Below are 23,906 nucleotides of genomic sequence, written 5' to 3'. Positions count from 1 at the left end.
GAAAAAGTTTCTCTCCGCCGTGTCTAGAACTGTCACCGGGCCCTTCGAACGGTAAAATAGTTCTGGCCAAGATTTCTTTTAGCCAATCAGAGGCCACCAGCATTCCCAATTCTTCTATTAGCTGAGAGCGTTGGATTTTGGCTGGAGGGCTTTGAAAGCAGGTTTCCATTGGCTGGTTTGACTCGAACAGATTTACGGATGTGTGGAAGTGCAACTCTCGGCACAGCGTCCCTCCAAGGGTCATTATCACCTTCATTAAATAAGGCATATTTATATCTTATATAGCCTACATAGTAAATATGAATAACTATATAAAACAGTTGGGTTGATGAACTACATCCATACAATAATAGCAATAAACAGGAAAAATGATATGTGAAAAATTGAAGCTATGGCTTCTAAACAAGCACACCAGATGTTACAAGCAAGATCTATAACAGGCCTTGGAAACGGCAATATGCTGTAATTACACAACCTTTTCCATTTGTGGATGCATTTTTTATGGTAATGAAATAAACTAAATTACTCTAGTGTTCTCATTTATGCACAGAATGTGTTATACAGCATAAAAAAGCATTGTTATTAGAACAAAAATAACAAAAACGATTATTATTACCATTTTAATTATTCCAACTTGGCGCAGGTTCCTATGTATAACCCAAACTTGACTAAAAAGTTCCAATAGAATATAATGCCCGAATGTAAAAAAAAAAAAAAAAAATAGCTTAAAAATGAGGGTAGTGATTCTGAGTATGCATAAAAACCAGAATACAAGTACACAGAATTTGAAATTATGAGCACATCTAGTAAAAAAATCTAGTTATCATGATTGTTATAATTAAGGCACTACTGTCTCAAATGATATAAGAAGGCTCATGCACAACAAGTGTACTCAAACCGCCAAAAATAACGCCAATATAAGACATATCTGACATTAGAGACGTTGCGTATCGTCTTGCAGCTCAAAATTAGGTACCTACTGTACATTCCGTGACCATATATAGGGACCACTGGCAAAAGACTGACGCAAGCCTGAGCGATGGGATGTCTAGACATGGAGTTAATTACCCGTAGACTATTGTCGTTATTTTCGAAGAGATTACTCTCACTCTCTCTCTCAGTTGAAGCTGTTAATAAAAATATATATAAAAAAAGACTACAGTGAACGACGGCAAAGACGATAGTGGATGGGGAATGAGCATAATAAGAAAACAATATTTTTTACCTCCTTTATCGTCAGAAACTGCCGAAATCATATTTATTGTTTGTACAGAACTTGAAGATCTAAGTAACATTCACAGAAAATGGAACCATTACTCCTTCAGAGCGTAGTTACCCAACTTATTTTCGATGACAGTTTTCTTTCAGATGCTGTCACCTATAGAAAACGAACAAAATTATAGGACGGACCACAGTAATACTGTATGCTTTGTTACAGGCATTTTCCATTTTACTCTATCGCAGTTTTCTCCTTTTCTGAGAGTTGTAACAATCTCGGGCATATTTTATCTTTCAATTTTGTAGCTTTATGAATAAAGTTGTTAGATTAAGCTAATGCCATGTTAGAACGATCTCTTGCTCTTGGTAGCAGCTAGCTTACTGAAAGGAAGGTTTTATGGCTTCATTATTGTTAGTCATTCAGAAGATGAACCCCATTCACATGGAACAAACCCACAGGGACCATTGACTTGAAATTCAGACTTCCAAAGAATATGGTGCTCATTAGGAAGTAAGGGAAGGTAAAGGAAAATACAGAGAGAAGAGCTCTCATTTACTAAAAAGAGAAAAACTAACAAATTAATAAATAGACAAAAGCGTATCAAAATGCAAGGAGCACAGAATTAGGGTAGAAATGCATTGCATCTTCGCTTGAACTCTTAAAGCTCCAATTGCAATACATCCCCAGGGAGACTGTTCCACAGTCCAACGGTGTGAGGAATAAAAGATCTCTAGAACTGAGAAGTTTGACAGCGAGGCACATTTACTGCATATTGGTGGTGCTGTTCAGCGAACCTGGTTGCTCTAGGTAGGAAAATTGGACCAGGGATCAATTGTGAATATAAAAAATCTCTATTACAATACAACTTATTAAAAGGTGACAAACAAGATACCATCCGAAAATGGTCCAAGTCATAACTACTAGCACAAACAGAAACCTGCTACCACGAACCACTCTATCTAAAAGAGATAAACAAAGACTTTAAACGCGTTCATAAAAATCAGGAATGGACGTCATAATGGCCCAGGTTTATCGCCTGAGGACATCTTGCTCCAGTTCCAAGATCTCTGAGTTTTCATTTTATACCCACCTGTTACGGGTAATCAAAAACGACTTCAAAAATTTTTTTTTTCCAATTCTTGCAAGTAAACGTGACCAATTTCTATCAGGAAATTCTCATCAACTGGCAGCCGGCATATGGGTCCACAACAGTTTACATCACGTGGTACCCGGTTGCTGGACAAAAAAAAATGCTTGTTCTTGATTATTAGTGTCATTTTCCATGTGACTGTTCGTACACATTTAAATTAATTTAATTTTTTCTTATTTTTCTTTGACTTGTTTCTAATTTTACTGGAACTGTTCTTTTTAAAGATACAATGTATCATCCAGCGAAGAGAAGCGAACAATATGACAAATATAAAAACATAAAGTAAAGCAACATCCAGTAAGAGTAACTGGAACCACCAAAGGCTGGCTGCTGGACTTCTTAAGTGAGGAGCTCCCTTATTTCGGATGACGTACTCTGTCCAGAAGGCAGCTTTCTCTCGAGGTGATAAGGGATGATCTCGGAGAACCTTTGAAGCTGATTTCATGTTTTCTTTGTATCTGCAAATGATAACAATAATAATGATAACGATGATATGATTATTATTGTCCAATTTTATCCTTCTTCTGATTCATATTCTAACAATGACAGCATTAATACACGCCTGAATATAAATCTGAATTCGTTTTTGTTCTTATTCAGTTATTGATCTTGCATACAAAACATTTTGATCCCTACTTAAATCTACATGGTACACATTAGTCTAAACCAAAAAATTATGTTGCCAATACAGGAATGATACATTTTACTAAAATCTAGGGTTTCATTCTACAGTACCTAGAATAATTCCCAGATTCAAGATTATATATATATATATATATATATATATATATATATATATATATATATATATATATATATATATATATATATATATATATATATCTGTTGACTTAAAGAGGAGCCTCTTGCTTAACAGACTTTCACAACACAAGCTGCTTTATATGTATGCATGAAAAGCCAAGCAGTAGAGTACTGACAATTTCTGCGTGCATTGCTCCTCTGAACTCTGTGTTGCTGCAGTAAGACACCACCTGGATATTGCAATCTTTTAGATCCCACACCTATTCGAATTCTGCTGTTCAGCACCTCGGCCTCTCTGCTTCCTTCCTCTTCAACAAACCAGCATAATACATCCATATTAACAATTTATCATCCATTGCCTCTACATGGCCTAAAATCCTCAGAACGCTAGTTTTCAACCAATATTTTCTCATAAATAACATGCAAGTAATTCATCTTAATTGTTGCTACCTTTTTCCTTTCATTCTCACTCAACATGCACCCTTTACTTCCATAAAAAAGGGGTTAGAACAACAGTCACCTTTTACATATCCCAATCTTGCTTATGGGGCATTTCTCCTCGCTCTCAGGTCTTTGGCAGAGAGCCGGTTAATTTTCCTTATTTGTCTCTTTTTGTGGCTTGCCACTTCCCTTATCCTTATATCACTCAGCAAATTTACTTGAATCAGCCACTTCCATTTTTATATCACCTATGTTTTTCATATAACACTTCATCTTCCTGGTTTCCCATGACGCTTACAACCTTATTCCTGTTAACATCTTTCAGTTTTGACTTTTATATTTTCAAACTTTCTTCAATATCTGCAACTTCTCTTCCTTGTCACATGTCATCGTTCTATCATCTGTGAAAATGAGCCACTCCTCACTCCATTTAGGACCTATTTGCTTAACCCACAAACTTGCATCTAAATCTCCTGTCCTTTCTCACACTACTCTCATTGCAGCTATAAAAATATTAAACAGGAATGAAGACATAATACGTTCTTGTCTCAGATCCAATTTTACACCAGACCAATGATTCTCGCGTCATTTTCAGATACAAGCCTGCTTTTACATTAATGAAAAGTTTACAGTCACTCAGAAGAATAAACTTCTACACCATTTATCCTCAATACACTCCAAAGCCTTTTTTATTTCAGTTGCATCACAAGTTTTTGCTAAGTCTGTGTACCCAATTAACATAAAGCTTTGTATTACCCCTGAAACTCATTACCTAGGTATCACAAGACACATACTTGATATTCACTCTTTTTATGTACACAAGCAATGTTGTTCCCAATTAAAGCCTTCGTTTTCGGTCTTACTTTTTCATTCTCGGTCAAAAACCTACGGTACACGTATTCACACAACCCAGGTACAATTGTACCCATGAATTAATTAAAAGATCTCTTCGACTTTATACAAAAAACGAATTGCTCTTTTTTACCTTTTAGTTTTCTGAAAAGAAAACTATTGTGCCGTTTTTGTCTGACCGTCCGCACTTTTTTCTGTCCGCCCTCAGATCTTAAAAACTAAAGGCTAGTGAGCTGCAAACTGGTATGTTGATCATCCACCCTCCACTCATCAAACACCAAATTGCAGCCCTCTAGCCGCAGTAGTTTTTATTTTATTTAAGGTTAAAGTTAGCCATAATCGTGCTTCTGGCAACGATATAGGATAGACCACCACTGGGCAGTGGTTAAAGTTTCGCTGGCCACGGCTTATACAGCATTATACAGAGACCACCAAAAGATAGATCTATTTTCGGTGGCCTTGATTATACGTTGTAGCGGCTGTACAGAATTTTTACTTGTTTTCTATTTTCCCTCATTCACACACACACACACACACAGACACCTTTCACACCCTCAGTCAGCCAGGCATTTATCTTATGCGCGCCACTTCGCGGCATCTCATTTGTGATCCCATCAACTCCTTTGCGTTATGAAACATTTCAGTTGCCCTCCCGACATACTCAGCAGTCACTCTCCCATGTGTTTTCAGATTTCCACCGCCCCTTCTACTCTTGCATAATTCAAATCTGTGTCCCTTCTGTCCTTCACTTTCGACATTTCTAAACCTACCCATCGACATAGAACTGCATTCTCTTCTTAAAACATCTCTACACTCGCATTTTTGCGATTTTAAGATTCATTTGCTTATCAGTTCTTCTCTACACACACACACACACACACACACAAACGCCCACACACACTACGTTTTTCTGCAGACTGTAATTATGAAATGAACTTTTCCAACATACGAAAGGACTGAGATACTCCGTTACCTATTTTAAAATGCTGTATCAAGATTTTCCATTAATCCTTATTTAGAAATAACAAATATTTCCAGAACTGATTTACAACAACGGTGCGGTGAGTGACAGTTATATGGAAATATGTAAGATGATTTCTATGTAAAAATGAATGTCAAACATTGTCACTTACACTCCGCTATCTAAGATGGTTTTTATTGTGTCGAAGAGATAGTCTTCAGTAAGATCTTCCCAATCTATACGTATGCCAAGTTTAGCCATATGGACAAGGTGGGCATTACTCGGTTGATCAGCAAGTATAGGAATCGCCAATACTGGCGTAGCGTGATAAACAGCCTCTTGAGTGCTAAGCATTCCTGCGTGAGTGATAAACAGCTTCACCTGCGGATGAGCTGAAAAGAAACTCCGGTCAGGACTGATGAAGAATCAAAGTGATCTGCGTAAGGTGGCTGAGAATGAATCAAGTAAAAGCTTCTGAAACTACTTAAACTGTATTTAATACATTTATGTCAAAGGAAACTGAGTCAAAGCAACACCAACAAATACTTCCTTGTTCTACCATGCATTTGAAACATCACAATAACCACAAAAAGTGTACAAAACTTCAACTCAAATGAACAACATGAAAATAACCTAATAACATGTGCTTGAAATTACCCCGCAACTTGAAAACTGCAGTTATCTTAAAAAGTATTGCTCGTGATGAAGGCTTCGGAAATGCTGATGTTTGTACAACCTCCTCAAACAGGGAAAATGTTTTAAGAGAGGGGCTTTCATGAGCGTCCATAAAGCACGCTTTTCTATGAATCCTGAATATTCAGGAATTATTAGATTGACCAACTATTTTTAAAGCTGCAAGGCGGTTCGCAAATTTGGAAGATTGGTTTTAGTCGAATAAATCAGTACAGATTTACGTAAATTATATGTGATAGTTGCACTGCACATTTTTCAAATTTTTAGCATTCTGTTTGTTAATTGTTAATTCATTGTGTGCTATGTTTACCATGAATTTTTTTTATGAATAAACATCTCTAGCGAGACACTGTAGCGCAAATTTAATGTCAAGACCAAAGATCAATCATTTTCATCAATAATCAAGTTATTTTTATATTCTCTAAACCCATAAATTTCGAACGGGTATGCAAACAGTATATACGAGTATACCTAGCATATTACAAAACAAAAGCAACATACTGTGATTCAATTGTCATTCAGTATAATGCCTTTTTTCTTTATATAGCATGAGAAAATGCGGAGTAATCAGAAAAATTTCGCGACAGATTAATTGTTGTACATGCGAAAGGAAAAATCCAGTCATTAAAAATGATGATCTGATGTGCAAGTGAACAAATATTCTGTTTTTTCACATATATTATGTGTTCTGAAATCCTCTTCCATCACTGTGTCGTGTATCACCTTTAATACTCTCTCTGCTTCATTATTTGCAAATCTTGCCAGGCAGCTTTCTATGACAATGCGTCTAATCCAAACTCTTTGATAAAAACTATGCAACAGCAACAGGTGGGAGAAAAAGATAAGGAAATGACATTTCTCAGGTTTTACCCAACAGGGTTGAGTCCTTAGGGTACGGAGGGTCCAGAAGAGTAGAATATTCGGTATCACTGAAACTTACATATCTGACCCAGATCTTTCTGAAGTAACCAAAGCTGAATTCTATTCATTTTGTAGCTAGACGTTAGGAAGTCGTCTCGCAATGCGGACCTTTCATTGTAAACTTTTGGTGCCAATATCACAGAGCATATTTTTCATTCCGGTATTTTTTTGAACGAAACTGACAGATTTCTCAGTGGGTGGAGATATCCTCATAATAGTTCATCTTTCTAAGCTAACGCACATTACCTGATATTAGCAACTAGGTAGCAACCTACCTGAGGTATTTAGGAATTCGACTGTTGCACCTTAATGCTTGAATTCAATCCTCTACCATTCCATTTTAATTCACAAGCATGATGGTCTTTATCCAGGCTAAATAAAAGAATGCCTATGAGGAATTTCAGGGGAAAATACCATACCTACTGTACTTGAAAAAAATCAGATACTGACAGGAATGTGTTGCTGCCAGGTAAGGTACAGACGGGTACATATGAAGACCCTGAAAATTGAAACTGCAATCCTGCGTCCCCGAACTTATAGAAAAATAGTAGAAAACGACGAGTAACTGTAGCTGGAAGCACCTGACACACTGTGATATATTTTGAAACCAGTGACATATTTCTTGGAGAGCTTACCTAGCAAATCCTGCTGCGGCAACCAATTTGTGGTGAAAATGTTATCGGGTGCATCGGGGATTTCCGCCTCGTGTTTCCAAATAACTCTCTGCTCCAGTCTCCCAAAAACTTTGACGAAGGTTTCACGCCAGTGGCCTGGCAATGAGATCCCTTGTGCAACACTGCCAAGGCTGAAGTAGATGACACCTGGCTCTCCAGCTCCGTTTATCCATTCTTCAAGTTCCTTTTAAATATAATGGGAAGATAGTTTTCACTATCTCAATAACGGATCAATTAAATGAGGGACGAATGAACAAAGATTCGACAAAACGCACACTCAGCATCACATTACAACTGACAATGAAATGAAGAATGTTCTTTTTATGAAGAAAGAGCAAACTTCGAACCAAGAATACCAAAGTGATCCAAGAATCCAGTCATTGAACTACTACCTTGAAGCAAGTTAGTCAGAGTTTCAGAGTTTTGTAGCTGTTACTACTATGAATTTTTAAGCATGGGTTCAATAAAAGAGCATAAACCTTATCACTGTCCACTTCAGTATGGTTTTTCTTAAGGCTGGGAATATTAAAATTATTATTCTTAAATCGTCTATTTCACAAATCTTCAAATCTGCTCCGTTGTTGTAAAATAATCCATTACATGTCCTACATTACAAATGAAGACATCTAATCTTCAAAGTTTTCTAATTTTTCAGGAAACCTGGAATAATATGGAAAAGGCGTAAAACACGATTAGAGTCCCCCCCCCACTCCCGCCTCTCCCTCTCACTGAAGCATGTGATCATTCTAGTTAAAAAAAAAAATAACTCCTGGAAGTGGACATACCCATGTGAAAAATAACTAAATATTTATAAATTATTTTCTTACTTGAGGGAAGAATACCATGTCTTTCATTGCCAAGAAGACTTAGGAGATAACCTGTACATCGTTTCACCTAACATATAGTAAAGAATAATGAAGTTCTTAATGAGAAGGGCTCACCAGGGCATGTGAATTTAGCTGAGATGAAGGCATGTAAAATAAGGGTAGGTCATAGTGGGAGATGACAAGCGAAATATGTGGTGATCATGACGGGAGAGTTGAACTCAAAAGGAATGTGAAATAAACTTTTTATTTTTATTTTATTTTTATTGTTATAAAGCTCATGGTGGGAGAGGAAAGCTGAGAGTGCATAAAAATTCCACAAAAATCGGTATACTGATGCAAATGACTCGCACCTTAGATTGCTGCGCAAAAAACGAGTTCTATTAAATTTCCTATTCTGATCTTACTATTACTTTCTGGTACTGTCGTTCAGTTAGCTCACTGGGCAAGCGGTATATTTCATTATTCTGACCGTCCTATGCTGTTAGATCTTCCCAGCTCACTAAAGTCAATTATTTGGTTCTGTGAGGTTCAGTACCTTACGGTTTTCTAGAATTTTTATACCCGCAGTGGCCAAGTTACGTAACGATATTCGTTGCTGTAGCTGAGTCGTTGGAATTTCGTTAGTAAAAACTTGGTGCAAATTCTGTTTCGTTGAGCAGCTGACATGAATCTTCTTTATCTAATTTATCTTATTTATTGTAATTCATTATTTAACTTATTCGTTTTTCTTTGTTATTTCTTATTTTCCTTTTGAGCGCTGGGCTACTGTCCCCATTGGAACCCTTAGGCTTGTAGCATTTTGCTTTCCGAACTAGGGTTGCAATAATAATAATAATAATAATAATAATATTTGAAGGTTTTGGTGGGAGAGGAAGATTATGAAGGCATGCGAAGTAATAAGGAGAGTAATATGGAAGCAAATAGATTCGATGAAAGGCGGTTACAGAGTCGTTACCGAAAAGGCTATAAAAGTCGTTTGGAAATAGGGACAAATAACATCTTACTTACAGTGTAAAGAAATTATCCTCCTGGCGTGAGTTAAAAAGAAACTTAATGGATAATGATTATATGGAAAAATATGGTTCAGAAGTATATTTGGCTCGTAAAAAGATAAGGAGACGAGGATTTTCTTTTTGATCAGAAGCAGATGGAAAACTATTGAAAGAGTTTATAGACAGAACGATATTAAAAGGATCTGAATGTGTAATAGGAGCCCTAAAACTATACTAGGAAATCGCTAAATGAAAATTAGAATTACGTTTTTGTGGTCCAAAGAAATTATTCCGGAATATGGTTACTTCTTTTGGGGTCAAGTGATACGGTTAATCGGAGTATTCAGCCTATTCAGTTCAATACGATTTAAAGACGAAAAAAGAGAGTAATAATATAACAGAAATAATCGACAGCACATAGAATATTGGGAAGATTAATGAAGTGAAAATAAGACTGAATTCAGTGTGAAACCTGAAAGACAAAGAAACTGAGCCAATGGCAATGTTTGCATAAGAAGATATAAAAGGGAAATTGAGATATAGGTGGTAGCAGACTGGGATGTCGCGCATAAATTTATGGGATTATTAATAAATGTTGCATTGAAGAAAACAATAGAATTGCTATTACCGCAAAGACATTGTTACATGGGCGCACTTCTGCTATCTTTCAACTTCTTGCAGTTAAATTTTATACAAATGAGTCACTATCTGTTGGAAAACTGAAGTAGCTTAGATTCGTCACCTTGCAGCTTAAAATTGGTCCACTTAAGCTTAAGTGGGAAGAAAATAAGAAGGACCGTCCGGTAATTTACCCTATAGTTGATAGCATTACAAATGAATAATAAAAAACTGGTAAGATTAACCTGTAATAGAAAACTTATATTATACAGAACAAGGATTTTTCTGTAATGAGTGTCGAAAAGAAACAGAATTTGATAGACTTTTGAACATTAAGCTACCACGTTCTGGGTACTTCACTAAAAACTAGCAGTTCCTCATTGGAAAGGGTGGGTATCGTTCTCAGCTAGTACTCTGCTGGCCCCGCGTTCGATTCTCCGACCGGCTAATGAAGAATTAGAGGAATTTATTTCTGGTGACAGAAATTCATTTCTCGCTATAATGTGGTTCGGATTCCACAATAAGCTGTAGGTCCCGCTGCTAGATAACCGATTGGTTCTTAGCCATGTAAAATAAATCTAATCCTGTTAATCAGCTCTTTGGTCTGGTTAAACTAAGGTATACTTGACTAAAAGCTAGCGTTTTTCCTGTAAGTAAAAGGTTCTAACTGATAGCAAAAATACGCAACAGACAATATTTCTTTTAAATGCAAATGTGTTTACCCCTAAAGGTAAAAACCGATTCGCCCTGTATGAGAATTTTGGTTTTTTTATTGTTCACAAGGAATCACATGATTGTAAAAGAAATCGCCCGTGAGATACGTCTCTCAGGCATCCTGACAGATGAAATAAATCAAGGGAGGGCCAATGAAAGCACTCCGGATGGCAGCCAAATTTCGTTTATGGACTGTTGTATACGGGTTGTCTGGATAGACGAAAAATGATATATTTATATAAAATGAGAGTTCAGGGCCTTATAGCAGAAATAAAAAAATGTTGCAACGTAAACCGCGCAAATTATTTGCAGTAACTGTGAATTTCTCCTTTGACAGTGAGATAATTACAAGCACGACAAATAGTGAATACATTCTCTGCAGAAGAGGAGGATTTTGTTAATGGACCGAGTGTTAAGACGACAGGGTGAAGTAAAGAGAAGAAAAGAGGAGACGGAAATTTGCTATGGGGTAAGATTAGGAGTAAATCAGAAGTAAATGGAGAAAGAGTGATGATTTAACTGACAGGATTAAATATTTCAAACGCAGGCTAAGAAATCTATTTGTTTTCATAGTACCGTCCGATCCTGATTATAAAAAAAAATAGGATACGAGAATAAATGGAAATGAGAGTGAAGGTAGAATGAATGATAGAACAAAGTGGTTCACTTGGTACTGAGTGACAGTCTAATAAGGATATAATAAAAGAAATGGTATAGCTGCAGAAATGGAGAGGCATGCAGTGGCGAGTTTGGGCATTTTGTGAAATATATGGGAACGATGAAGTGGGGAGAGCTAAATGTATCTGCCTTACGGGAACAGAGGGTTATTTTCCAGCATACGTGGGAGAAATAGACTGGTGTACAATATATCAATTTTTTTTATTTCAAAAACCTAATCCATATTTAACTTTGAAATGAAGAACACCCCAGAAGCAACTGCTCAGTTATAAAAAGAATTTGTTCAGACATTATGAAGAAGTAGAAAAAGAATGGTCTGAATAAAAAAAAAAAAAATGAGATATGCATTTTAAGAAAGTATGGAGGGAAAAATCTCATAAAAAACGCTTCAGCGTACAGGAGGCACTGAATGTTACGAAAAAATTGCTGCGACTCTCAATAAAAATTGGGAGACCTGGACAATGTATCGATATAGAGTTCTGTGGAAGTAACGGATGAACCTACTGCTCATGTGTCAGCAAATGAATGCAAAAATGGCATTTTAAGTATCATGTCCTTTTACTACTGAATGTTTTCAATAAAGGTATAAAGTTTATGCAAATGAGACTGAGTATGCAGAAGTAGCACCTAAAGGTGTGATTTTATTTTTCGTGCTTTTAATCTCAACTGTTTTTTTCATGATCTTATCTATCTTTCGTTATCTGCTTATTAAACGACATACTACGTTTATACTGCTACCTTGTTTGACATTGGCTATACTCAATTTCAAACTCGGGACCTCAGGTATCAGACTTCGTTCTCTTGACAATTTACTTATGCCCACAGAAATATATGTGTCCACACAAACTTGATAAACAGCCTAAGAAATAATAACTAACCTGAGGCAACGGCAGGCCTGGCTGACAATGTAAGCATCCAATATCGACTTGCGAAGGAAGCAGAGGCAGTGTGACGTCGAAAGATGGACAGTAATTCAGCAAAACCAAGCTCTGGTTCTTTTCTATTTCTTCTAGGGGAGGAACATCGGGAAGGACTGAAGAGACCTGATGAAAAAGAATATATCTCTATAACTTGGGAAAATAATGGCATAGACTTAGAAAGTGTAGATAGAATACTGACAAAATACAAAGGCCTAACAAAAACTGAAGCTAAATCATCACATAAACAAATACATTAATAAATCCAAATAGGTAAATATTTCATGCATTCAAAATGTATTAGAACTCTAGGACAAATACACTATCTAAACGGATGAGCACCGAAAACCCTACAGACAGCATTTAAGATATGTTTATTACTTAAGCCAAGGAGGAGGTGTTTTCGGCTCTGTTTGTTTGACGGTTTTTTGTCCATTTGTTAAAAGGATTAGGCAAAAATTTATACGTGGATTCTAACTAGAAATTTAACGAAGTTGGGCCTTGTGATTTGACTGGTAGCGAGTGGGTAGATTTTGGGGGAAAATCCGGCTCCCGTTAGGGGTCTTTGTTTCCGGGGAGGACCGGTGTGGACTCCTCAGCCTTGGCAGAGTTTCGTGAAGTAGGGGCGCTTTAGTTCCACTTATTCATTTATCAGCCTATATCTTACCTCAGCCTGTATCTTTGGGAGAATGATGTAGTACTTGATAATGCCAGCCATGAAGTGGATTGCGGTGTTCATGGCCCTCTGCCAGAGACCCATCGGCTGAGGAAGTATTACTTGCCTATTTGGTACGTAAGAAGGATTGATGATGTTTCCCATGACTGCGCTCTGAAGGGGTTCGACGCCTGAAGCTACCATAATTGCTAAAGGAATTTCATGTGCGAAAGGAAACATCATCTGCCGAGAAAATTCACTTTTGGTTAATTTTTAAACAATACACAGGTTGCAGTTTAGGTCTGCTTATATATTAGATCTACTGTATATTCTTGGTATGAAAAAACAATCTCTTTTATTGTACACCATATCTAGAAGGTCAACTCTGATTATTCTGTAGCTTTGCAGGGGATATAAATGCAGCAATGACAACAAAATAGAAGTATTTCTTCTGGAAGCAGCCTACTGTTTCCCGAAGTATCACATTGCTGCTTTGAATCTGTTACAGAGAGCTGCAGCAGAAAAGTCAAATAAAAAGAAATTTGGCTTCATTTACAAAGTCGAACGAAGGATGAATTTTTACCTGAAATCTATCAGAAATATTGACCTTCTGGTAATGATGCACTGGTACCCGTAAACAGTAACTACACTGAATATAAGGAATCTCAACAAACCTGGTTGTAAAAATTATCGACTATGATTAGATGGAAATCCTTACGACGTTTGTAGAGCGCCATTACTTCCGGCAGTTTGTACAATTCTCTGGTCATTTTTGGAGTTCCTTCCATGACAAGTTCAAATATTTCCCAAGGGTGATCGCGAGCAGAAAAGAGCTGGAACTTATCTTCCTGAAAGTGAGGGAGGCCATGGTAGATCTCTTTGACGTGAGGGTGTTTGGACTTAGGTGGGTGGTTTACCAGGAGCTCGACCTGAAAGAGCAAGTGCAATGTACTTCCTCATGTAAGTAATAATTCCAGAAATGAAAGACGTCCTCCATTAAAAACGATTTAATCAAACCTTGGAACAAAAGTTACTCGCACAAAAACTGTTGGAAGATATACATATATTCTCCTTTGAATCATACATAACAGCAGTCGTTTTATATGTAAATTATAATAGGATAAATCACACAGTACCGCATTAATTTGAGACACGGTAACGCAAATGTTGATTGTACTTACGAGTACATTTTCCTTTCTTGTGTATTGCTCGCAAAGCAGATGAGAGACTTAGTTCTATGGTCAACCCTCTTGTTCTTTGGATTATTTGGATTCAGCATGCGTGGGACGGGTAATGAATATGAAGAAGCAAATGGGTCACATGCCAATTTATTGTTTTTTAGTTACATAGCTCACTCACCAGCTAGAGGACCCACGTTCGAATTCTGATTGAGAAGAACTGGATTTGGGTGCAGTCTGTTAAAACCCTTTGTCCCTTCGTTGACCAAAGAGGTGAAATGTATACCTGGCAATCAGATAACTGTGGTGGGTAGCAACCTAAAACGGCATTTACTTGGCATATATGTGGACGCGCGCACACACACATATATATACATATATATATATATATATATATATATATATATATATATATATATATATATATATGTTACTAAAAAGGGAACAAAGGGAGAAAAAAGAACGTTATATTTCGTTCACCCATTGTTTGAATTATATATGCATTTTCGCCCTTTATATATACATGTATGTATGTATGTATATATATATATGTATATATATATATATATATATATATATATATATATATATATATATGTGTGTGTGTGTGTGTGTGTGTGTGTGTGTGTATATGTATAACATGAGGATCACAATGATGGAACTCCTTTATGAAAATTGATGCCAAATAAACAAACTCGTATCACCAGAGCCATTGTTATGCATGCATGTATGTATATATATATATATATATATATATATATATATATATATATATATATATATATATATATATATATATATATATACATATACATATATAGTGAAAAATTTGGGAAAATGCGTAGATTAGACATACATACATACAATATGCATAACAAAGGCCAAGTGTTCTGGTGGTACGAGTTTGTTTGTTCGGCATCAATTTACGTAAAGGATTCCCATCATTATGATCCTCATAGCACACAACTGTAAAAGCACGAAAAAGTCATACAACGCATTGCTAATGAAACATTACTTCCAGAAGTCTGTACAAAAGTTTATGAGATAAAACTGAATATTTTCTTATGTACAGCCTACCCATGAATTGACTCCTGCATTCCTCTTTGAATGAGATAGGAACCACACCCTTATAGTATAGACTGGAACTCATAAATAATTATTTTTCAGACTAATTCAACATAATATTATAATAAAACGAAAATGTCATAATATGATCCACTAAATGCCATTCTGACTGTTAAATGATACATCATGCCCTCATTGCCATTAAACGTTATATAAAATTGCTACCATCAAAAAGAAATGGCCATTTCATTTCCAAATACACCCTTTTCCCGTGCTCACAGCGTTTGCACAGAACTGCCCCAAACCAGATTTATTTAAGCACTAACGTAAACAAATACGCCCACAAAAATACCCGTAAACACGATGTGCATCCATATATTTATTTTTACTGTGCAGCAACGATGGCCTAGGGTAATCAACGGCACGTTTAGACTTGCCGTCGTCCAATTCCAGGGTTAGCCTCTCTCACCACTGGTCCAGATACAAATATGCAGATTAATGCAAGATCTACATATTCAGTCCCAGCTTCGGAACAGTGCGTACAGGTTTGCTAGATCCCTGCCCTTCATCTCTCTAGATGTGACCCACCATAGTTGATAAACTGTTGATGCATTGGTCGCGGCCTAGGTCAATAGTCTCAGTGGTTTACAATGGTGCTTAAATAGGTCCACCTCACTCGGGAATCGAATTCGGACTTCATCCTGTAAACTCTTAGGTTATGTGTATTCATGACTAGGTCGTGTACTCCTGCTGGTGGTGACCACCGAGATAACAAGATGACTCTTACTGCCAGGTTTTCCTTTTACTACAAAATACAGGATGAACCTCATGTGCAGACCATTTACAAAAAAAAAAAAAAATGGTTTGTCAGGAGCACATCGGCCTCCCGACACTGAACCACTGACCGATAATTCGCATACACTCTCGCGTTTCCTGAAAATTAAGGCTCTTAGTTCGAATACCTGTTTCACAATAGTTAGCCAAAACTTTTTCAGTGACCGACCTACTCCTTCATCCCGAACATTCTACCACTTCATTCATATTCACCTGCTGAATGTTATATTAATGCATCTGCGGAAAACCTGTATTGTTAACGACAATAATGTTTGCGTGCCTGTGCTACATACTTCTTACGCCGTGTTCTAAAACAAAACAGGAAATGGGAAGCAAAGGTCCAATATAATAAATTTTAAAGATATAGCAATCATGTGCGCACGCACATTTGAATACCAAGAAGTCTTACTATACAAACATAAGAAGATACAAAAATGCTTATGCAAGAATGCACGAGAATTTCTCTGCTTTTTATTGGCTTTTTGTTACTAACGTCTGAGAGGATCTGAATCTTCCTTACCTTGTGGCCCCTGTCAGCCAGAGTTTCTGCTAACGTCAGAAACAAAGTCCGATGGCTTCGGGAGGAGAGCGGCAACAGCATCAGAATGTTGTACGATTCTGGAGATATTGTGACGTTCGTCTTGACATTCGCTGCCTGTAATACCGTCACTGTCGCCAATAAGGCAACGTAAAATGTATCCATTTTCATCTTATCTGTAGAAGGGGCGTTTGGCTGAAGATCGGGCAGTAATAATTCGATGCCTGTGAAAAGTTGAAGAAAAAAAAAAGGATCGTGTCAAGATTAGCGAACCCACTCGCAGCAGGGTTCGCCATTCTTTACAAGATTGTTGGGTTCGTTGTTCTTTACATGGGAATAATCGAGTTCGCTGTTCTAGACATGAACACTTCGGTACCAGACATTTGATCCCCCAGGGGGCTAGTATTAAACATGGCGAAATACATTTGACCCCAAGGGGATAGTACTAAACGCGGCGAAATACATTTGACCCCAGGGGCTAGTACTGAACACGGCGAAACAGTGTAGATGGATCACTGTTTCGCCGTGTTTAGTACTAGCCCTCATGTGGAATTGGAGTTCGGACCGGAAAGGGTTGGCCAGTCTTTACATGGGGACCATTGGGTTCGTTGTTCTTGACATGGAGATGTCGGGTTCGCTAATTTTGGCATGATCCAAAAAAAAATATATTGAACTCTTTGTAAACAACGATCACTTTTAACCACGAGTACTTTTTGCATATAAATATTCATTAAAATTTCATGGACCTGTAACATCAAACTGCTGACTGAAAAAATTATATAGCTGGCAAAAACTAACGCAATAACCAGTGATTCAGTGAATAATAAATAACGAAGTGAATGCGTCAATGGTAAAATAATAAAAAAAGGATAAATCAATAGAAAGTCAATATAACGAAAAAATGTGGCCGCTGCTATTTAGCAAACGACACCGGAAACGCAGACGATAAACAGTACAAATATTTATATGTCACAAAACAGACTGCGATAGCGAGGGTCACTTTTACCCTTAAAAATGCGATCTCTGTTATTCTATTACAGTTTTCATTTTATAACACATTCAAATACTTTGGAAAAAGTCTAAAGCAAATAAACTTTTTTTTATATTTCTTGAAACTTGAAGGTTTTCATCATTTTATGAAATAGGTGGATATGGAAGCTACCTAAAAACAATTATTCTTTATGATTTGCGAACTGTATAGCTCGTTAATTAAAAAAATATCTTGAACTCATTGAAATTTTAATTGACAACATACATGATTTTATAGCATAATTCAAATATCAGCGAACATTTTAAAACGCAAAAATTATTTGTAATAATAGAGTGATTATTTTACTCTAGTAGCTGTCTAGCTTGGAAAAGAATGCTAACGAACATTTAGAATTCTTAAAATCACATGCGACAATTTGAATATCAGTGAACGTTTTGCGAAAAAAATCTTTTCTTTCATTTGTAAAAATAAAAACTAATTTCTATATTTTAATTATTGTTTAGCACAGAAAGAAAGGAAAAAATATCTTGAAAGCCTTGAAAATTATAACTGTAAAATAATAAGTTTATGGCGAACATCACACACCGAATGCTTTACGACGAAAATCGTGAGTAAGCTATTGGTATTTTCACCCATAAACACAACCACCTCCTACTGTATAAACTTTCGCAAAGCCATATGATAATGACGAGAGAAAGTTGCACTATTTCCGACCGCTGTGAGGACAACACGAAAACTGAAGCTTAAAAATAGAAAGATAGCCGGGGAGCTGAAACGCGACCTTTGACTCTACTATCTCCAGAGCGTTATCGTGACTCACTTATCGCCACGGTTAAATTTACTCTTTTCCATTGGGCACGTTCAGGGTAAAGAGGTCTTGACAAATTCATAATTTGATGAAGCTCACAGCGTCATTTATTAATGCTCGTCTAGATTTTCGTGAAGCCTAATTACAAAAGAGAAAAACAGTATTCATCTAAAATTACGACTAGAAATTCAGGTGAACACAGAGTTGCTTCGTTATCAAAAAATATCTGAGTTTTCGCGACAGGCACAGGCATCTTTTCACTTGCAATAATTCCTGAATTAAGACGACTTTTTGTTTGCGAATCTTCGTTTCCGTTGACATCATTTGCATCACCAAGGACGTACAGAAAACCAACGCAGCCGACTATGTCAGTAATGTTTCCAGTCACAAAGTTGTACGTTCCAGTGTTAAAATAAATCCGACATATTTCAGTATTATAAAGTATATTTCAGTATTATAAAGTCATCAACGATCTTTCAGTAAGTCTCTTATGAATTAGGACATTACTAGTAAGATAATGAATGTAGTTTTAATTTTTGAAGTTTCGTGAGTTTATCGTCTAATCCCACATTATCTAAAGAGCTGCCCGTGGAAGGAAGAGCCCTTTGTTAGCAAATGGCCAGCTTTATCTAACAACAACAACAGCTACTACAACCTGAATTCTGCATTCAAGTGTCGATCTGTGGGCTCAGTGCCTATGGTTTCCAAACTTAAAAATACGCTACTGATTAGAAGCAATACTGTTATTTTTTCTACAACGTGTATAGAATCTCAATGATGTAGCTGACACTAATAGTTCCTGTATTTACTTGTGACAAAAATTACCATTTCTTCTTAAAGATTTTCGTAATAACTGCACCAGGTGAAATATACAATAAAATAACTGAAATCCTGAAAGGTGCAACAACCTACGTCAAAATCAACCGTTGTTATGATAAAGCAGACTCAGTGGTCATACTGATCTATATTTAGGAAATAATATGATTTCAGCTGTATGTTTTGAATGCACTGGAATCCCAATAGAGATGGCTCTGTTTAATAACTAACTAATAGAGAGCAACATGTTCGGCACAAACCCTGGAGACTTCAGTGCTTAATTCATGTTACTGCTCAGATGTTGGGCGCTTTTTTTTTCCATCCTCGAACTGCGTCCTTCGTCCTATTCTGGGATGATGACTGAAGGGTCAGGGGATATCTAAGGAGAACTGAAAGTGTGTTAGTCATTATGCTACGGTCACTATATTGGCACGCGGCAGAGAGGGTGTTAATCACTTGATAATGGATTTCTTACCTGTCAGCGATCTCGATTTTGATTTAAAGTCTATTAGAGTTAAAAAAATCGGCACGACTGTCTTGGTCTAAAATATTGCCGTCCGAGGTCCTTGCGAAGTGCTTCTTGGCAGTGCCGTTTTGGAGTGGATACCGCAGGTGAGTCTTGGGAAGAGGATTTTTAGTATAGGAGTGACCACTGCTGTCGCTTGAGGGCTGGTGAAATGATACATGACCAAGTCGGTTTGCAAGCAATGTGCGATGTCATTGTCCAGAAAGAGAACGGTTTCCGAGTAATATAGCGACATGCAGGTCAGTCTTGTCAGATTTTGGTTTGGTTTATCGGAAAAGGATGCTGGATTTTTTTTATTAGTCTTGTGGTTAGAAACCACAAACTTTTAAATAGTATAATCTCATATCTCTCCCTTTATCTCTGTTTTCATAGTCCTATTCATTGTGTTATGACGAAATAAAGTGAACCTCCTTATCTCCCAGCGAGTGTGCATGTAATTCTAGCATTTATGAAAAGTATGCAGAGTTAGAATAAAAGGGACTATACGTATTCGCAATATATGAGAGAGAGAGAGAGAGAGAGAGAGAGAGAGAGAGAGAGAGAGAGAGAGATAATGAATACTTGATGAATGGTTTCAAACTGGTTAAAAGAGGATTACCTCGTGGATGCCTTCACGTTTCTAATTGCTTGATGGTGTACATTTTGACGGAGTACTGATCACTCACGTCTGTTATCCTTCTCTCATATCCTCTCTTTTCTGACCCAGCTGCGATCCTCAGCAACTGCCTAACAAACAAGCACAAATTCAGTATTTGATCAACAAAAGCAGAATTTGTTTTAAGGAAACTACCCAATTCTGTTTATTCTTAGTTTGGGGATCGTGCATAGAACTTCTCTGCTGTGAGCCGTTAGCTTTGCTACTTTTGAAGAGAAGAGAGAGAGAGAGAGAGAGAGAGAGAGAGAGAGAGAGAGAGAGAGAGTAACGTTGATCATGGATAACTGGCAATGCTGATATCCGGCTAAACTTAAAACAAGTAAAAAATGCGCCGAAGTTTCTTCGTCGCAGTCGAGTTTTCTGCACAGCGCATAATGTTGTATGAAACTCTCAGCCACGGCAAACGAAACTCTCAGCCGTGGCCCATGAAACTTTCAGCCACGGCCCGGTGGTGGTCTGTGTTATTGGCACCTATAGCAGTACCAGAAGCACGATCATGGCTAACTTTAACATTAAATAAAATAAAAACTACTGAGGGTAGAGGGCTGCAATTTGGTATGTTTGATGGTAGGAGGATGGTTGATCAACATACCAATTTGCAGCCCTCAAGCATCAGTAGCTTTCAAGATCTGAGGGCGGACAGGAAAAGTGCGGACGGACAGACAAATAGCCATCTCAATAGTTTTCTTTTACAAAAAACTAAAAAGGGGATGCATAATATAATATGAAAAATATAAAAGAAGGAGAACAACGTATTGGTGGTAATAATGGCGTATGTACTGACAGATTAAAGCTCTATGGATCAAGTAATGCTTAATTACACAATTACAATTTCTTTACCGGAAAGTTATTCCATAATAAATCATCCAAGCCCAATATCGGTCAATATACACGAGCTTAATACAAAACGTAGGTGACCCACAACATCTCCGAGTAATCGTTTCAACTACTGGGGATGGTTCTTTCAAATGAACTGTCAGTTGCAAAAGACTACTCAAAGAATGGAAAAACCTTTTGGAACCACTGATGAGTGCTTTTATTTCCAATCAACCTTTACGAAAATTGGGTTTGTTCTGACGAAATAGACCCGGGTTGTCAGGGGAAAGTAATTTCTATAGAGTAAGAATAATGCCTTAAGCGCAAAAATAACCCAGCTTCGTCGCGTTGTAGCAAAGTTTTGGTACCCAAAAAATATTTGACTCCAAATCTCACACAATATAAACAAATCGCTAAAAGTTTAATAAAGTAATTAAAAAAAAAATAAAAAGAAAAAATGAAAACCAGGTTAGGTCTAAAGAGATTTTATCACTTTTGAGTCAAATTTGGTATTCCGCCTGATTATGCATTATAAGCCTCATCTCCCTTCTATTCATAAATATATGCCTCGCTAAAAGGGGCTTAAAACTAAATACAGTGAAATTGGCTGAAACATCTTTAATCGGAATAGCAGAAAAGATGGTCATAATTATCACGGATACTCGTAAACTATATACTGAAAGACAGCTGCGATAAAATTTCTAAATTTCTGTCACATAGTGTGATAAATATCATAAGAAAATCATGATATGAAAAGGTAAAGTAACAAATAGGTTGACCGAACTTAAGAGTCAAATTAACATAGCAATGTATTCTGGAGTGATGGTGGGTTTGTTATAATAGCGATACACTATCTCGAAAGGACACTGACATCGTTATCCTGTGTTGACGACATCCTGAGGACACCTTCCAAAGATTCTAACATACGAAGAATATTCCTTATCTCAATATTTCTAACACAGCAACATGTGCGTGTGCGCGTGTGTGTGTATACACACACACACACACACACACACACACACACATATATATATTGGTTGCCTCCATCAGATACAGTAAAGTTCGTTTATAGCAAATTCCAGGAGATACCTGAAATGATTCGATTACCTTCCTTGTTTTGATACGGAATGAAATCCAGACGATAAAGTATCGATCCTCCCAAGTGTATCAAGATTTCTAATATATTTCAATAAAAGTCATCGTTAGTTTAAGAACTGGATAAATTGAAGTTATGTTTGTAGTTTTTTCTTCATTTAAAACCTTTAAATGAGATTAAATTGATGCACAGTGTACACAGTGTTCGGGGTATGTGTAATACGTGTGCTGTGAATTTCATTACGCTTCTAGTTGTTGTGTATTGAACGTATAAATTTTTACTTGTGTGAAGAAAGTCTGTTGACACGGATTTGACTTGGAATAATAAGAAAATAACAGCATATTAATTAGAAATATTTCAATTTCGCATAGCAGAAAACAACAAAAAGTCATAAGCAAACAAGCACTAAGCGGTTAAAAAAATAGTTCTCACTATCATTTCATGCACAAACAGTTTAAGAATTAAGCACTATTATATCGCAAAAAACGTGGCATTCTTGCGGCAAAAATTTTTCGTAGCTGACAAAGCCAAAATTAAGAACAAAGTAATAACAGTTCACTGGGATAACAGCTGTTTGATGTTTGTTTAACAATAAAATTATCAATTCGTTACAACAGGTATTTTGTACCAATAAAACCGTCACGGGGACGTACAAAATAGTTCGTTATATACCTGATTTCGTAATAAAGAATTCGTTACACACCTACAATTTTAAGTTCATTTATTTGAATTGGGACCGGGGATTTCACTTTCATTCGTTATAAGCCTGAATTTGTTACAAGCCTGTGAGTTATAAAAGAACTTTACGTATGTATTTTTCTTAAACGCAATTAAATTTTAACTTTTTGCTTACGCTTGCTACAACAGCTCTTAAATTAGAGTAGGAGATGAATAAAGAGGCCCTTGCTTTCCGTGGCGAGATTTGAATGAAACCACGACAGATCTAGTGATGCTAATCCACTCTTGAGAAGGTAGAGGGGTTTTAGGGGTAAAAGCGCAAATTCGTTTCTACCTCAGCGGCGGTGATTTGAATCCAGCCACGGGAAAAAAGGGATTATTCTTCGTCTACCTTAAAAAGTGTACGAGAAACTCAAGGAGCAGATGGATATTATTTACATATATATATATATATATATATATATATATATATATATATATATATATATATATGTGTGTAAAATATATATATATATATATATATATATATATATATATATATATATATATATATATATATATATATATATATATATATATATATATATGCGCGCGAGCGTGTATTGCATCATCTGTGTCTCCTTGGTCATATCCCCATATGCCAAGGAGACAGGAGACAGTGCTATGCAGGTTGAGGATTGGACATACAAGACTCACGTATGGGTTCTTGATGTCCCGTGAGAATCCTCCAATTTGTGAAGACTGCTGTACCCTGAGTGTGGGACATTTGTTGGTTGAATGTCCCACACTTAGGAATTTGAGACAAAGGTTCCTGTCTTGGGGACGAGATGA

General features: G+C 36.7%; 1 protein-coding gene across 1 annotated transcript; it reads right to left on the bottom strand.

Annotated features, from left to right (window-relative positions):
- Positions 1-1,215: 1,215 nt before the first annotated feature.
- LOC136848773 (UDP-glycosyltransferase UGT5-like) lies at positions 1,216-18,412 on the bottom strand. The gene is made up of 8 exons (XM_067121364.1): positions 18,336-18,412; positions 16,672-16,913; positions 13,749-14,003; positions 13,087-13,317; positions 12,381-12,545; positions 7,635-7,857; positions 5,558-5,777; positions 1,216-2,827 (listed from the first exon to the last, which is right to left on the bottom strand). Exons 2-8 carry the CDS (start codon positions 16,858-16,860, stop codon positions 2,527-2,529), a joined length of 1,584 nt encoding a protein of 527 aa, XP_066977465.1. The 5' UTR covers positions 16,861-16,913; positions 18,336-18,412; the 3' UTR covers positions 1,216-2,526.
- Between the last annotated feature and the right edge of the window lie 5,494 nt (positions 18,413-23,906).

Source organism: Macrobrachium rosenbergii, chromosome 19 (assembly GCF_040412425.1).
Source record: "Macrobrachium rosenbergii isolate ZJJX-2024 chromosome 19, ASM4041242v1, whole genome shotgun sequence".
NCBI lineage: Eukaryota > Metazoa > Arthropoda > Malacostraca > Decapoda > Palaemonidae > Macrobrachium > Macrobrachium rosenbergii.
This window is presented reverse-complemented; position numbering and strand designations above follow the sequence as displayed.

Excerpts from the sequence above, each read along its gene's own strand:
- LOC136848773 (XM_067121364.1), bottom strand. The coding sequence starts at position 16,860 with ATGAAAATGGATACATTTTACGTTGCCTTATTGGCGACAGTGACGGTA. Across the intron at positions 14,004-16,671 it reads TGGCTGACAGGGGCCACAAG|GTCGAGCTCCTGGTAAACCA; the intron begins GTAAGGAAGATT and ends TTGCTCTTTCAG. Across the intron at positions 7,858-12,380 it reads CAGGCCTGCCGTTGCCTCAG|GAACTTGAAGAATGGATAAA; the intron begins GTTAGTTATTAT and ends TATATTTAAAAG.